The 12,018-nt window shown below is 49.7% G+C and overlaps 1 protein-coding gene across 21 annotated transcripts in view; it reads right to left on the bottom strand.

Moving 5' to 3' along the window:
- PTK2 (protein tyrosine kinase 2) overlaps window positions 1-12,018 on the bottom strand; it is a 169,376-nt gene that overhangs the window by 23,444 nt on the left and 133,914 nt on the right. For 20 of the 21 annotated variants that reach the window (XM_074316377.2, XM_074316379.2, XM_074316376.2 and 17 more), the window contains one exon: window positions 6,345-6,456. In XM_074316377.2, coding sequence (XP_074172478.1) covers window positions 6,345-6,456 — 112 coding nt within the window. Of the gene's footprint in view, window positions 1-6,344; window positions 6,457-7,062; window positions 7,549-12,018 lie in introns of those variants that run through there. The other variant, XM_074316396.2, reaches the window with a different exon arrangement.

The following is a 12,018-nucleotide window of genomic DNA, read 5'->3' as shown; positions in this document are numbered from 1 at the left end:
CTGGACTTCTTAGGGTACCACCTGTCTTCCCGGACACAGCCAGGGTTTCTCAGGGCACCACCAGTACTCCTGGGCACTGCCAGACTTCCTGGACTTCTTAGGGTACCACCTGTCTTCCCGGACACAGCCAGGGTTTCTCAGGGCACCACCAGTACTCCTGGGCACAGCCAGACTTCCTGGACTTCTTAGGGTACCACTAGTTTCCCCGGGCACAGCTAGGATTTCTCAGGGCACTGCCACTTTCTCTGGGAACAGCCACACTTCCTGGACACAGCCAGGGCTTCTCAGGGCACCACCACTCTCTGTGGGCACAGCCACACTTCCTGGACACAGCCAGGGCTTCTCAGGGCACCGCCACTCTCTGTGGGCACAGCCACACTTCCTGGACACAGCCAGGGCTCTCAGGGCACCGCCACTCTCTCTGGGAACAGCCCGACTTCCTGGGCACAGCCAGGGTACCTTCAGGGCTCTACTACTCTCTCTGGGAACAGCCCGACTTCCTGGGCACAGCCAGGGTATCTTCAGGGCTCAGCCAGACCTCTCAGCGCACTGCCACTCTCTCTGTGCCTCTCAGGGTACCCTGCTGGAACAACAGCGACTCACAATCAAGGTGCTTACATATTCTCAATGGCGGCCAGTCAAGAGACAAAAGCAAATATCCCCGTTCCACTAACAACAGTTCCCAAACAAACAGTCAAGCGGTCCATTAAATTAGGGATGGAAGGCAATTCCCCATAGTCCATAGTCATTCACCAGGGCTGTCCTGGGGGTGAGGGACGACCTTGACCTCACCCTCATCTCCCACGGAGGACTCAGCAAGCGTTACCTCCTGGGACTACAAGTCCTGCATCCGGGCTGCCTGAGCAGGAACTTCCCCGGCCCACAGGGCTGCAACGACCTTCGCTTTCTCCGGCCTGTGCTGGTTGGGGAACCGTCCACATCTTTCCACCTCTCCGCGGGGCTCCATCTCTGCAGCAGCTGCATGGCTTTTCCTGTGCTGGTGGGAGAACCGTCCACATCTTTCCACCTCTCCGCGGGGCTCCATCTCTGCAGCAGCTGCATGGCTTTTCCTGTGCTGGTGGGAGAACCGTCCACGTCCTCCCACCCCTCCACGAGGGTCCAGCTCTCCGGCAGCTGCTCCTCCTGGTCTTCCTCAGACTGAGTGTTCATACACACAAACTGCTCCACCGTCCTTTGGAGAGCTTTGGCTGGCACCATATCCTGCCGACTACGCCATGTGTCATGCTGGAGACCCTGCTCGCTGCGCCATTTGTCATGCGGGAGACCCTGCTCGCTGCGCCATTTGTCGTGCAGGGAGACCTGCAGGGTCTCTGCTCCCGCTCCCCATACAAGAACGCAGGATATGGTGAGGCCAAAAAGGAACACCCACGGAGCCATAGGTAGGGGAGTCATACCACTTTATTCTCTCTGGCGGCACTATACTCTCACTGGAGGCTGGATACACACTGTCCGCAAACCGCCATCCACGCTTGCCAGCCCAGCCGCCATCTTCTTGCTAGCCCCCATTTTCTCTTCTCCTTCTCCTCCTTCCTAGCGTAGCCACAGCAGTTATATTGTGGCCAATGGCTCACTGGTTACAGCTGACGGCCAACTAGCCACAGCTGATGGCCATGCAATCACAGTTGGCCATTTACTACCTGAGCCAGCACCTTTCTATGTGAGGCCAAGAGCCTGGAAACTACTCTCTGGGGCTCCGCCCCCACAGTCCTCCTCAAAGAGAAACTTGGATTGTAAATAAGCAGACTATGGAGCTGAGGGCATTTTTCTTGATACCTCCCGAGTGAGGAGGAAGAGAAAGGAACACCTGATGTGCCCGAAACGAGCGTTCTCAGCTGGGCGGCCGTGCTCCTGGCGGGCGTTCGGGGTGTCTGAGGGGCTCTGAGATCACGACGGTGGGCTCTTAGGGTGGCGGGCAGGCAGGGGAGAAACGGGTCCGAGCAACAGGACCGTTCCTTCCAGATGTCTCTCTCAACCTTATGGAAGTAAAACAACGCGGCCCTGTAATTGGAACCTAGAACCAACTGTCTGGCATGGGAACACAAGTAGTATTTTGCACAGTTTATCAGAAACTGAACTTTCCAGAACTGCAACTACTGTATACTGACAGCCAATTTATTTTGTTTGGTTTTAACTTTACCAAGATTTCCTGCCACTGTAGAAAATCATGTCATCAGGACCAATGAGATTCCTTCTCGGTCGTGGCTGGGGCTGTGCTTGTGTTGAATCCACACACAGGTACACCTGGCCCCCCACACGCCTCCCAGTGTCACCGACCAGAGTATTGCCTACAGGTGAGTGCATACGTTATTAAGATCTACTTTTATTTCTCTTGTGCAGTTAGCGGTCTCCTGGCAGAACTGGCGTTTTGAGATTAGCACGTCACTTGATTACCTATGTGTTTCACTTCAGAATTAGGAAATGGGACATTGTCGAGCATTTTTTATAGAAATGGAGTGCTAGGTCTGGTTAGTGTGGAGAAACCCTGTTCGGAACACCTACTCCTCAAAGGTTTCATTTTCAGGACCCTTTATTCTCAAAACTTACTGAGGACTCCAGGAGCTTTTGTTTATCTGGAATGTATCTACCAACACTTTCAGTATTAGAAATTAAAACACACCCTTCAAAATAACAAACTAATTACATTTTTAAAAAACACTATTTTTTACCCCACCCCCGACCCCCCCAAAAAAGCCAGTGAGAGGAGTGGCGCCTCCTCGTGGCAGGAAGGCAGCCGCTGTCCGGGCTGCGTCCACATCCAGCCGGCGTGACAGGCTGCAGAGATCCAGCCCCGCACAGCTACGCGCTTGGAAGAGGGAGGAACATTTAACAGGGTCTTGGCACAACTGTGGACACTTTTCTGACACTACAAGTGGCATTTTCCTAAAAGCGACTTGCCACGTGGAACCTGGAACCAGATTGCTACGTTCCATTAAGTCTGTCTCTGTCTTGTACTGTGGACCTTTACCCACGTGCGATGTGACCATTTGGAAAATCTGGGTCACTGAGTAATGCAGATCTTCCCAATGTTGACACATTTCAGTATACAATATGAAAAAATAATCACATTTGTTAGTACCACCCTGAGCTCATCAGAAAAGTTTAAGCTATCAAGGTCACGGTGATGGATGTAAGTTTTTCAAAATTCGCATTTTTGCTTGAAAATTCCAGTTTTATCACTGGCAACAAATACCATCCGTTGTTCTCCTTGATGTGACAGTCTCGCTTCCTTCTTTTGAGAAGGTATCTACCACACGCACAACTCAGAACCACCGCCGTGTGTGTGCCAGCAGCTCTTTCACATCAAACTGGTCTTCACGAGAAAACCGGTCCGTTGAGCCCGCGCCTCAGCCGCACAGCGAGAGCTGTACGTGGCCTTCCTATGAACGCAGAGAGACGTCTCACGGCTTCACCAGCTCGGTCCTGGCACACTGGCATCTGTTCTTATTGCGTGAGCCCCGTGGTAGAGAACTCAGTGCCGGATGGTACAGGTGGTGCCGAGGTGACAGAGCTTTATCCACTGCTACGTCTGTCAACACAGTGCACGAGGCAAAGGACGTCTCAACGTGATTATGACACGGCTTTCGATCTCAAGGCCCTCTCAGTGGTCTTGGGGACCCCCCGGGGTCCAAGGAGGACACTAAAACTGCTATTCTATTTTTCTCCTGAGGTTCCGCTGATCTCGTGGGAATCTGCAGGACACATGAATGAGCCCTAAATGGGACCATCCCCGCACTGGGCCCTTGTCAGGCAAACATCTCCCGATGACTAGTGTGTGAAAAAACTGGTACTGAGTGCTGATGAAGAGATCAGTAACATAGGCTGAATAACCAGCTTTGTGGTTATAATGCTTTCGTCATTAAGTAACAATAATTAAGCTTTTACTTTTGAATCTTGAATGGGTGAAAGAAAAATATGTCCCTTTAAAAAACTAATTAAACTACATTACAAATTTTATTTATTAGTACACAAAACTTATCTACAAAAGGCTGAGATCCCCCCTGACTAGACGAGTTCTAAGTGGGACTGAGCTGTCCTAAGATACCTGGGGCAGATTTACAGAACTCCCTCTGCAAAGGGCAGAGGAGCCGGTGAGAGGAAACGCTGGCCGGCCACGTGGACACGGCAGACCAGTTTCTGACTTCAGATACTGGCCCCATAAAAGCAGAATGTGATTCTACGGCCGGACCGACGGAGGAGAAGGCAGAAGGTGCACACAGGTCTTGATCCGAACTGGCAGGGAACCGAACGATCAGTGTGTGTGTTTGTTATCACCAAGCATCTGTGTATTTACACTTATGTAGATGATTGTCTAGCTGTTAAAACTTTTAGTCCAGGGTTTTCCAAGCGTTTTCTTGAAGGGTCCAAGAGTAGATATGTTAATCTTCGTGGTTCACACTGTAACCACACTACTCAACTCTGTGGGTGGAACCAGCCACGACAACCACAGATAAGGGTGTAGCTCATTCCACTCCAACTTTAACAAGAAGAGCTGCAGTTCACTGACCCATTTCAAAAGGCAGAACAATCTCTGATTATAGAAGAAAAAAAAACAACTGAAGAGATGCTGCATTTTGAAACTTCTCAAAAAAGAAAGGTGAGGACATTAAAAATGTAAACAGAACTAGCTCATCTTTGTATTCCAAACAAGAAAAGCTGAAGCACCTCCACCCACGAACCCAGTGCGTGGCTTTTTAAATTTAGCCAAAGGAAAATGTTTAAAACTCCTACACTGAGGTCGAGAAAAATGTTTGGATAAAAAAAGTTTGTTAATTCTGTGGGTTTTAGGGGAGTGCAATACTAGCTGGTGCCCACCACCAAATATGTACAGGACCTTACGTTTCGTGATATTCGCAACGCCCCTAAGAGGGAGGGAATATTCACACCCTCGTTTCACAGGCGAGGAGAGTGAGGTTGGGAAGAGGCAGGTCACTTGCCCGGCGTCAGAGCCTGATGGGATGGGAGCAGAGGTGGGCTCCAGGCCCGAGCAGTGAACTCCGAGGCCCTCCCGCCTCCCAGTACCGGACGAGGCTGCGCTGTTACTGGGGTGAGAGCCGGCAGACTTGCACAGACAGTGCTGGGATGTGGAGTCAGAGCTTCTCTGTGGGTAACTAAGGATTCTTGTTGTTGTTGGCCTGGGAGAGACAGGGAAATGTTCTGGTTTCCTCACTAACTCGCCCAAGTAACATCCCTCGGACAGGGACAGGGCCTTTCTTCTCTGGCCTCAATTTTTCTGTTTGTGGAGGAGGCCGGGCTACGAACCCTTCAGCTCTGAGATTCTGAAGAGCTGCATCAGTCACCCGTGTTCACGTTAAATGTGCGACAATGGTCACTGTCGCACAATTTAAAACACTGACGAACAAAATGCAAGCATTCAGGCATCATGATGGAAAAACAGGCACAGTATCTAAATAGCACTTTGTACTAACAGATTTCTGAACATTTTTCAAAAAGCAAATGAAGTAACGACTTATCAAAGATAAGTCTTTATTAATGTATTTTTAGCTCATCAGGTATCAAATACCAGGTAACTACCAACCTATGACCTATTTACTTTCCAGAAACTGACCTCAACTGCATTGTTCAGGGCAACTAAGCCAGCGTGTGAAAACAGCGCCCTGTCAAAAGCCTAAGGGGTCTCAAGCACCCCAACCCAGGAGTGTCGGAGGGCCAGCGATGGCCAGGCCCCGAGCACAGCACAGTGAGGCAGCAGGGGCAGCTGTGGCCGCCTCGCAGGGGTCGGGGATGGGCAGCGAGTGGCAGGCCAGGCTGAGGACGCTGCTCCCACACTAACCCCTCGGCTCGCAGTCACAGGCAAGAAGGTGACAGAAAACGTGCACAAGGTTCTCGACAAAACAAAAGCAAACCCAAAAGGAACAGCTGTCCTAAGATACCTGGGGCAGAATGTGACTCCTTTAAATTACAGCCTAATGTCAGGCACTCCTGGCCTGGTTTTAGTCCATCTGAGGTTTTGGCCTTGACTTGACATCTGGGAGGTCCCTGACAACCCACAGGGAAAAGCCTCCCCCACCCCAGGCGGTCTGCCGCTGAGGAGGAAGGGGGAGAGGGAGACGGACAGAGCGTTTCCAGATCGCATTGAATCCAATCACCCGCGACTGAAGGGCCTATAGTTGCAGTGCAGTTAGGAAAAGGCGTGCACAGGAGAGCACTACGCAGAGGGGCAAACCAGAAACAACAGCTGGAGTTGCGAGGATGCTTTTAGAATGAGCCGGTACTCGGCTTCCTCCCCGCCCACAGCAGCTGCCTACACAGAAACGCACAAGTCAGGAAGAGGAGTGCAAAGTTGGGGTGGGGGCCTTTGCTACCTTGGGCGGTGCTTCGTCGGGCCCTCCGGAGTCCCAGGACACTGTGACCTGTCTTCTGGACTCCATCCTCATCCGCTCTTCCTGCTGAGCCTTCTCCTCCTCCAGGATTGTGCTAGAGAGACAACACACGGTGTGAGGGGCGCTGCCGAGCACACGGAGTGAGCACACACCAGACCCACGCCGACTGGCGGCGGGGGCACCAGCCGCTAACAGAAGAGGGTAACGAGAAAGAAAGGGAGAGGGGCTCAGACTCCGCTTCCCCAGATGCCTCTAGAACAGCCTCGGTCCAAAGGCAGTGTAGTCGCAGCACAGCCACAGGGAAGGAGAGGACAGCTGATACGACAGGGAGACGCACAGGGAAACCGAAGCTAAGTCGAGTGGAACGTTTGTGTGCCAGCGTCTATTCTGCACAGCACAGTCACCCCGAGAAATCCCGGCAGCACTTCGTCAGGCAGAGACATGTCTCAGGACAGTCTTCACGGGCACACAGGCCCCCCGCCCCCGGCCAGCTCGTTCTGGGGGGGACACATTAGCAATCTGGCCATGACCTCCCGAAGCTGCTCGCTGCAGCCTTCCTACTAACTTTCAGCTTAACCAGAACTTTCCCTCCTCAGGAAAATGAGGAACTATGCAACAGCATTTGCCAGCGCTTCTGAAAGTACTGGCTGCCTCCAACGGGACAGACCGACAGACCGGCGGGCGTCACATGGCTACTTACCGCTGCCTGACTGCTCAGACGCTATCTGCCGCCCCACATCGTCCTGCTGAGCAGCGTCTCGTCTTGGCCCTCTGCCATCAGCTAGCCTACCCAGAAGGCAGCCCCAGGAGCCTCTGCTAACCGCCCATCCCACTCCGACTCCCTGGGGCTCTGCGGGCGGCAGGTCTTGGAAACCTTCGTCCCCACCGAGGCCAACAGCTCTTTCCTACATGCCTGCAACTCCGCGTCCTAACAATGCAGCGCGTTCAGTGGCCAGCCTGCTGGGGCAGCGCAGTAAATAACCACCCAGAATTACTCACGAGAGTGAGGTCAGCTGCAGCGGACCCTTTCTAATCTGGGAATTTGCTCAACTGTTTCAGACAGACATTCCTGCCTGCCTGGAGGCTGGGGCGGGCTTTCTCATACAACCCGACTCACGCAATCACCTTCTAAATCAGGAAAAGACAGACACAATTCATTTCATAACTACCCTGAGTCAGCAAACCATTACTACAGATGTAAGGTGTGGTTTTTTTTTTTGGTTTTTTTTTTTAAGGAAAGGGGATGCTTCCTTAATGATCACATTAGCACTTAGGAAAAAGCTTTCAGCCAAATGATTCCACCCCTTCCTCAAAACAGGATTTCAGTTTTCTGCTGGCTCCAGCTAGATGATCAGACTGAAGAACAACAGGAAACTTTCATGATACTTAAGAATTTAGTGTCACCCTCGAGACTTCCGGGCGCACACTAGGCCAGCCCTGCCGGCCATCGGGCCCTGGGTCTGACGACCGTAAATCTTGTTCAAACGCCCTGTAAGCGTGTTTGCTTCACTTGTGCTCCCAGGAGGCTGAGGGCTGCTACTGGACAGCCCGTCCTCACACCCAGGGTGAGCACAGATCTGGCGCAGACTCATATTTGTGTTAATAACGACGGTGAAATGGCGAGCAAAGCCCCAGTCAGTGAGGAGCCCACTGACCAGTGGGGAGCCCATGGCCAGCTTCCTGCACACTCAGCGGGGAAGGGCTGCGGGCGACTTTCTCCCACTCGGGGCACGGGCCCAAGAGGACTGTCCACGGCTGGGAGTTTTCAGCGCCCTCTCTCAATCACCCAACCCCCGAAATAAATAACAAAGCCCGAATCAGAATTTCCAAAAATTTTAGTTTTAAACAACTGAAAAGTCCATAGAAATAAAGAAAAAAGAATTCAAGTAAAAAAAAATTTTGTCCTTTCTTCCAACTTCTTCAAATAGTTAAAATGCAGGCCACCTACGAGAAGGCCACGTGTGACACAGTCTTGAAGGCAAGGGAACCTCCATTTAAACAGCTGCCACTGAGGCAATTTATTGCACGTGGCTGTTTTGTGAATGGGGCCACCTGATCTTAAGGTTACTGTTCCCCACAAAACCCTCCAAATAGGGGTCTCGTGAGGTCCCGCCCATCAGGAGACCCTCTCAGGCTCTGTCCACCCCCACCTGCTTTCCCCTATTCTCTGACCTCCTGAATTTACGGTCTGAATCCTTCATTTCTGCCCTTCATCACACACCAGCGTCTACGTTATTCCTCCGCGTTTTGGGATTTAGGTTGTAAGCTTCCCACGGCCGTCAGGCTGGGGTCCGAGTTCTCCTGTCGGCAGCACAGCACCCGCCCCTGACAGGCACTTCAGCATTTCTCCTACCGAACGCGCCCGTCTTGTCCGTCAAAGAACAGTGATAACTGGGAAGGGAGTCCTTCCATCTCAGTACTTCATTCTCATCCCCAAATAGCAGCTCAACATGCGTCTGAGAAACCCTAGTCTGCTGCCCGGAGGAGTCAGGAACATAAACTCCTAAGATAGCTGTTTTCACAATGGGAAGACTCTCCCGTAGATGGAGGAAGGGTGCACGAGGAAACATTTCTGAACTCTTCTCTTTACAGCTGCTCAAGAACCCAGAGCAACAGCTGGAATGTGCAGAGTGTCACGGAGGTCAGATTTAAACATATTTTCCCAAACTACAAGTATTTTTAGTAGCATTCCATTCCATTTGGAAGCTCTGAGCGGCCTAATGTGAACTGGCAATGAGCCCCGTGGTTTTCCTGGGATGCTGATTTCTAAGTTTCAAACTTGCAGGCAGATGAAACAGTAAAAGCTAAGACACTTCATTTAACAAACAGAACACGCGACAACAGCGTCTTTGTTCATCCAGGAGTCTCATCTAGGAAGAGAACTGTGACGAGGAGCAAGAGGCACTTTAGTGAATGTTAGTTTTATTTTTCACAGCCCTGGCTTGAACAGAAAAAGTCATCTAAGAGACCAACTCAGAGTAAAAGGACACGGACAGCCTGAGGCTGCTCTGGCTGTGTCCTCCGGGCCTGCGACGCCCGTGACACCTGCTCTCAGCCTCCGTGAGCTGGGATACAGAGGTCTTATGAAATTGACGTTCTGGAGTAACAAAATGTGACTTTACTTCCAAGGTATTTTCATGGACAGCAAGAACATGGTCTCATAGGTTCTGTCTCCAGTGCTGACCTGAGATACAAACACAAATCTCTAGCACAGACGAGGTTCAGAGTGGAAAAGGGCCAGCAGCCCAAGTGGCTGAGGAGCCCGTCAAGTTGTCCCAGGAGACAGGGCACAGCTAGGAGCTGCATCTCTGCTGAGGCAGGTGACACAGGCAGTCTGGCCTATTTCAACTTGTTTCCTCATTCATAAATGAGAATAATGTCTGTTCTATCCATTGTCAGATGGAAAAATAGAGTATGTGAAAAAAGTAAAACCCCTAAGGAAATGTGAGTTAGTTCTGTACTCTTAGCTGCCTTACAAACTACTAGGAAAAAAATGAGTATTTATACCTATTTCATTTCTGTAGTATTTTTCCTGAGAGTGACTATACTATTCTTTTCTTTGAAACTACAAAACATTTCTTCCTTTAAATGTAAGAAATACTCTTTGCTTGAATAACTTTAAGAAAAAAAGACTGGACTTTGATCACCTAAACAGAATAATTTTATGGTGACATCACAAAATTTGCTTTGGATATAAAATCAGTCTGGGTTCATAGCTACTTAGGCTAATCTGAAAAATATCCAGAGAAATAGCAGCAAAAAATTGGAAGGGAAAAAAGCCAAGAGGGAAATGGCTTGTTTTGGCAAGTTCATGGGAATACCGGTTTTGAAACATGATCTCTTTTAATTACCCACCATCGCCTCACCACAAAGGAATGGGATTGACCTTTTAAGAACAATACAACTCCTGGTATCTTTGCAGAAAACAAGGCTGGCGACTGGAGATGCAGCAGGAGCTGGCGTATTGATGAGGGGCTGGCCCAGTGGAGGAACGCCACACAGCAACGAGGCAGCGCCAGCCTCTGCTCTTTCTCTCTGACAAATATGCACGGCAGGCTGGACATCTAGTGTCATGAATACACCGAGACTGCCTTTCTCTCTCTACTTATCATGTATCTAAACCTGTAGGAAACATGCACTTCTGTTTGGTTGTGCTGTTACCCATCTCAAAATTAGAACAAAAGTGATTTCTACTCAAATCTTACTTTAAAAGAGTGACCTCTTGGGAGTTCTGGCAAGTCTGAGTAGCCCCTCCTTGACCAAGCCTCTTGCAGGTAGCGACTACGGACTATGGAAATCCCAAGTGGCTCCATGAGAGCAGGAGAGCACCCACAGCGGTCAGATCCTGGGGGAGCTGGCACCACAGGAAGGGAACGTCTCCACATTCTAATGGCCACTATAGTCAGGAGCAGCCCCAGTCTTGCGGGTTTGAAGACCCAGACGACCAAGTTTGGGTCAGCACAGCAGGTAGAGAGTGAGAGGGGACATCTCAGGGAGGGGGGTCCCTCAATTCTGGGTATAAATTCTGCCCAAATCTCTAGCTGACTGCAAGCCACGCACATACAAGACGGGCTCCAAGCAGCGCAGCTAAAGCTAAGAGAAATGAATTGACATGCGATGCTGCCCACAGCATGGAGAGAGTCTGCCTTTTGCAACCAGCCAAGTTAACTATCTGTTAAAACCAAGGGACCAACCAACCAACCAGTCAACCAGCCACTCTTCAGAGGAATATAACCGAATCAAGAGTTGCAATGTCAAGGACAATCTAAAATTACTTGATATACAAAATAACATGAAAATGCGATCCATTCTCAGAAGGAAAAAAAAAATCTAAAGGAGGAAGACTCCCAAGATGACTCAGAAGTTGGAATTATCGGGCAAGAGCTTTAAAGAGCTATTATGTTCAAGGACATAAAGAAAAACTTGTTCATAATTAATGAAAAGATAGGAAATGTCAGCAGCGAAATAGCAACGGTAAGAATGATTCCTAGATAAGAAACGGTTAAGACATCATTTTTAGTAGAAACAATTTAAGTTTTACATTAAATTCCCATCAAATTTAGATTTACTATTTACTTTTTTATCACTGGGAAGGCTAAGGACCAAAACCAAACCAAAGCAAACCAAACAACAACAACAACAGCAAAACGCTTACAGTTCAGGTACTGTGACTGTTTTAAGGTACAGAGAGAGGGAGCTGAGAGACAGCCTCACACAGATCGTATCTAGACCCAACAGGAGAGCAGCGAGAAGGAAAATACTGTAACGATGACTAAGGAGGAGTTTATACTCCACCTTTGAAAGGAATTTTGGAAGCAAATAACAAACCACTGAACAAAACCCACACGCAGTGAGGAACCACACGCAACCCCATGTCACTAACCAGACCTAGAGCTTCCAATTCAGGGTCACGTTTTAGGATCAATGAAGAATCCAAAAGGATTCAGAATAACTTGCATAAGATGCTGCTCACAGGTTAAAAATGTTCAATCCTTGTCTTCATAAAACATTTGTGAAATGTCAGAAAGACACGCTCTGTATTTTGGTAATGACAGCTAACACTTTTTAATTCCAATAACCAGATGGTTTTTAAGGTAACCGACAAGTTGCCTGTACCCTAAGGTCCCCAGGTCCCTATAGATCCTCAGAACAAGCT

Source organism: Rhinolophus sinicus, chromosome 6 (genome assembly GCF_057876585.1).
Source record: "Rhinolophus sinicus isolate RSI-liver-muscle chromosome 6, RSI-T2T, whole genome shotgun sequence".
Taxonomy (NCBI): domain Eukaryota; kingdom Metazoa; phylum Chordata; class Mammalia; order Chiroptera; family Rhinolophidae; genus Rhinolophus; species Rhinolophus sinicus.
Note: the sequence above shows the minus strand (reverse complement) of the source record. Positions and strands in the feature narration are given on the sequence as shown.